Below are 3,294 nucleotides of genomic sequence, written 5' to 3'. Positions count from 1 at the left end.
CCCCACCCCACCCCAGCCCATCAATCAAGAGTTCTGCTGAAATGTTTCGAAGTGTTTGAGGGAGGACATTGAGCGAAAGCAACGAGATCTGTGAAGCACGAAGAACTGGATTCTTCACGATGGCAATGCACCCACCCTGACACCGAGCTCTCCTCACTTGTGAGTTTCTTGCCAAAAGCAACACCCTCACCCTATTCGCCAGATTTAGCACCTACAGACACCCATTTCTTCCCCAAGATGAAAAAGGCAGCTCAAAGGTTACTATTTTAAAGCTATTGTCGAGATCCAGAGCAAATCGCAGGTCATTGACTTGCTAATGGAAAACAACTTCCAGACTGGAAGCAATGTTGGGACCAGTGTATAGCTGTGCAAGGTGACTATTCCAAAGGAGATGATGTTAAAATTTAGGTAAATAAGTTATTTTTTTATTAAGCATAACTATTCCGGGAACATTTAGATACCACCTCGTATGGTGAGACAGATAAGAAGAGAAATGTATTTTTAAAAAAATGAAATAATTCAGAGACACCATCTGCATGATATACCACAGTTAAGTAGCTGTCAGCATGAGGCATTAAATGTATTGAACAAATTATATAATCTCGCACTTCACCAACTAGTTTAACACCACCACTATCAATCACCAACCTCGACATCACACCATCATCACCACAACTACCATCACTACCACTGCCATCATCACCACCACTACTGCCATAACTACCACCACCACCACCACCACCGTCACCATCACTACCACCACCATTGCCATCACCACCACAATTGACATCACCTGCTCCATGGGTGTCTTTAGCAAGAAAGTTTACCGTTATAAGAAGCATTAAAACTGGATTGCTTGATCCCTCTCTGCATACATTGGCATCAGCTGCGTCCGTGTCCAGTTTAGGAGTAGAGTCAGTAAAGGGCATGGACACCACCTCTTCCTCTTCAGATTAACTCAGATATATTAGTGGTGGCAGTAGTTGTCACAAGTGTGGTGCTAGTTGTGGTGGTGGGGGTGGTGTTGGTGATGGTGGTAGTGATGGTGGTGCTATTGGGTGTCATGAGCGAAGTGTAAGTTGTAGTATTGGTGGTGGTAGTGGTGATGTTACTGCTGTTGTTGGTGGTAGTGGTGATGTTACTGCTGTTGTTGGTGGTAGTAGTTGTGGCTGTAGTTGCTATCATGGATGTGATGTTAGTTGTGATGATGGTGGTGGTGGTGGTGGTGGTGGTGGTAGTGGGCATAGAGTGGAGGTTTTGTGTCTGAGTGTAATGACGATAGTGATGTTGTTGTTTAGTCACACACAAACCCTGACTGACAAGACCTATGATCACAGCATTCCAACCATGAGCATCCCATCTGACTCACACACACGATATCACGATTAACTGGAAAAAAAAAGAAGCAACAACAGTGCTGTCCCTATTTCCAAGTTTTCTGTCTAAAAGAAGAATTTCTGTCATTATCATTGGCATTATCATCCACACCATCATTACCATTGTCCTTGTCATCACCGTCATCACCACCACCAACAACAACAACAATATTAAGTTTCTTGTGACCCTCCCCCCTCCTCTACCTGATCTCCGTTCAATCAATTTACAGAATGTGTCAGGGTGCATTTTTTCATGGGACCATCACTAGAGAGAGATTGTCACATCCTCAACATACGTGTTTTTATGCATGCGTGTATACATACATTCATATACATATATGTATTTATATATATATACGTATACACACATATATGTATAGGCACAAGTGTGGCTGTATGATAAGAAGCTTGCTTCCCAGCCACATGTTTTCAGGTTCACTTCCAATGTGTGGCACCTTGGGTAACTGTCTTCTACTCTCTCTCTCTCTCTCTCTCTCTCTCTCTCTCTGTATATATATATATATATATATATATATATTTATGCGTGTGTATCTTTGTGTCTATCTTTGTCCCCCCACCATTGCTTGTGTGTTTACGTCCCCACAACTTAGTGGTTCAGCAACATATATATATATATATATATATATATATATAAGTAATTGTATATAGGATTTGTTCTGATTGTTGAATATGTATTGCTTCTTCTTTGACAGGCCACTAATGATTGACCCTCAAGGTCAAGCAAACAAATGGGTGAAGAACTCTGAGAAAAGCAATTTGGCCGTAATAAAACTGACCGACCCAGATTACATGCGGACTCTGGAGAATTGCATCCAGCTTGGCTATCCCTGTCTGTTAGAAAACGTCGGTGAAGAACTGGACCCGTCTCTCGAATCTCTCCTGTTAAAACAAATATTTAAACAAGGTGATTATGTTTATTTCTTCATTTAAACCTTGTTGATCAACATCATCATCATCATGATGTGGATGATGATGATGATGTTGGAAGTCAGTACCTTTGACCCTTTATGTGGCTTCTCAGATTAGGGAGAGGGAAGGCTGAAGGTAATCTTGACTTGATGCCCAGGTCTGAATGCTTGCAAGGGAGTGGACTCTATTAATGGTAATGAAAGTGCCAGGTGAGTGTTAAAGCAGGCAATGGATTAAGTCTACCAACCAAAAAGGCCACGGTGAGATTGAACTCAGAAAGCAAAGAGTCAGAACAAAAAAACAGATGGCATCCAATCCAATGATCCAATAATTTTACCAATACACCACCCTGTGATGGTACTTTTTTCTTTTTCTATAAAAAGGCAAAGTTGATCTTGGTGAGATTTGAACTCAGAGCTTAGAGATTCAAAGCAAAAACTGTAAGTCACTCTTCCCAATGCTGCAATGACTTTGCCAATGAAAGCATCAACAACAGCAGCAACAGTTCCAAATAAACGTGTTTATTTATTGATTGGTTGGTCTATATGACAGACCATGTTGTTTGTATTTATTACCCACAATCCCACAGACGTTTACTGTGTTAATATATTCAAATGAACATTAGTATTAAAGCCATTACTGTTTAGCATCTTTTTCTTTTCTTTTTTTCCTGATTGAATTAATTGTAGCTTTGTTTGTTCTGTCTCGATTTCTATAAAACTTATTGAAAGATGGATACTTTTAATTACATATATATAACTGTGTGTGCCCACTCATGTGTCGCTCAGCAACAGTTGTTATTGTCATCGTCATTCATTGCTGTTTCAAGTCAAATTTAATAACATTGGAATTCCATTAATTGGAGGTAGCTTTCAATTGTCCATTTGTTCAACAAACTTTGGTTATGGTGTAGCTGAACCACTTTTACATGCTCGCTTGGCATTCAGAACAAATCAGATTCATACTTTACAGTTTATGCTCAACCACT

At 40.1% G+C, this 3,294-nt stretch overlaps 1 protein-coding gene across 1 annotated transcript in view; it reads left to right on the top strand.

Moving 5' to 3' along the window:
• Window positions 1-3,294, top strand: part of LOC106870489 (dynein axonemal heavy chain 12) — a 262,917-nt gene that overhangs the window by 148,989 nt on the left and 110,634 nt on the right. The window contains exon 50 of the mRNA XM_052971523.1: window positions 2,090-2,301. Coding sequence (XP_052827483.1) covers window positions 2,090-2,301 — 212 coding nt within the window. The remainder of the gene's footprint in view (window positions 1-2,089; window positions 2,302-3,294) is intronic.

Source organism: Octopus bimaculoides, chromosome 11, assembly GCF_001194135.2.
Source record: "Octopus bimaculoides isolate UCB-OBI-ISO-001 chromosome 11, ASM119413v2, whole genome shotgun sequence".
Classification (NCBI taxonomy): Eukaryota; Metazoa; Mollusca; class Cephalopoda; order Octopoda; family Octopodidae; genus Octopus; species Octopus bimaculoides.
This window is presented reverse-complemented; position numbering and strand designations above follow the sequence as displayed.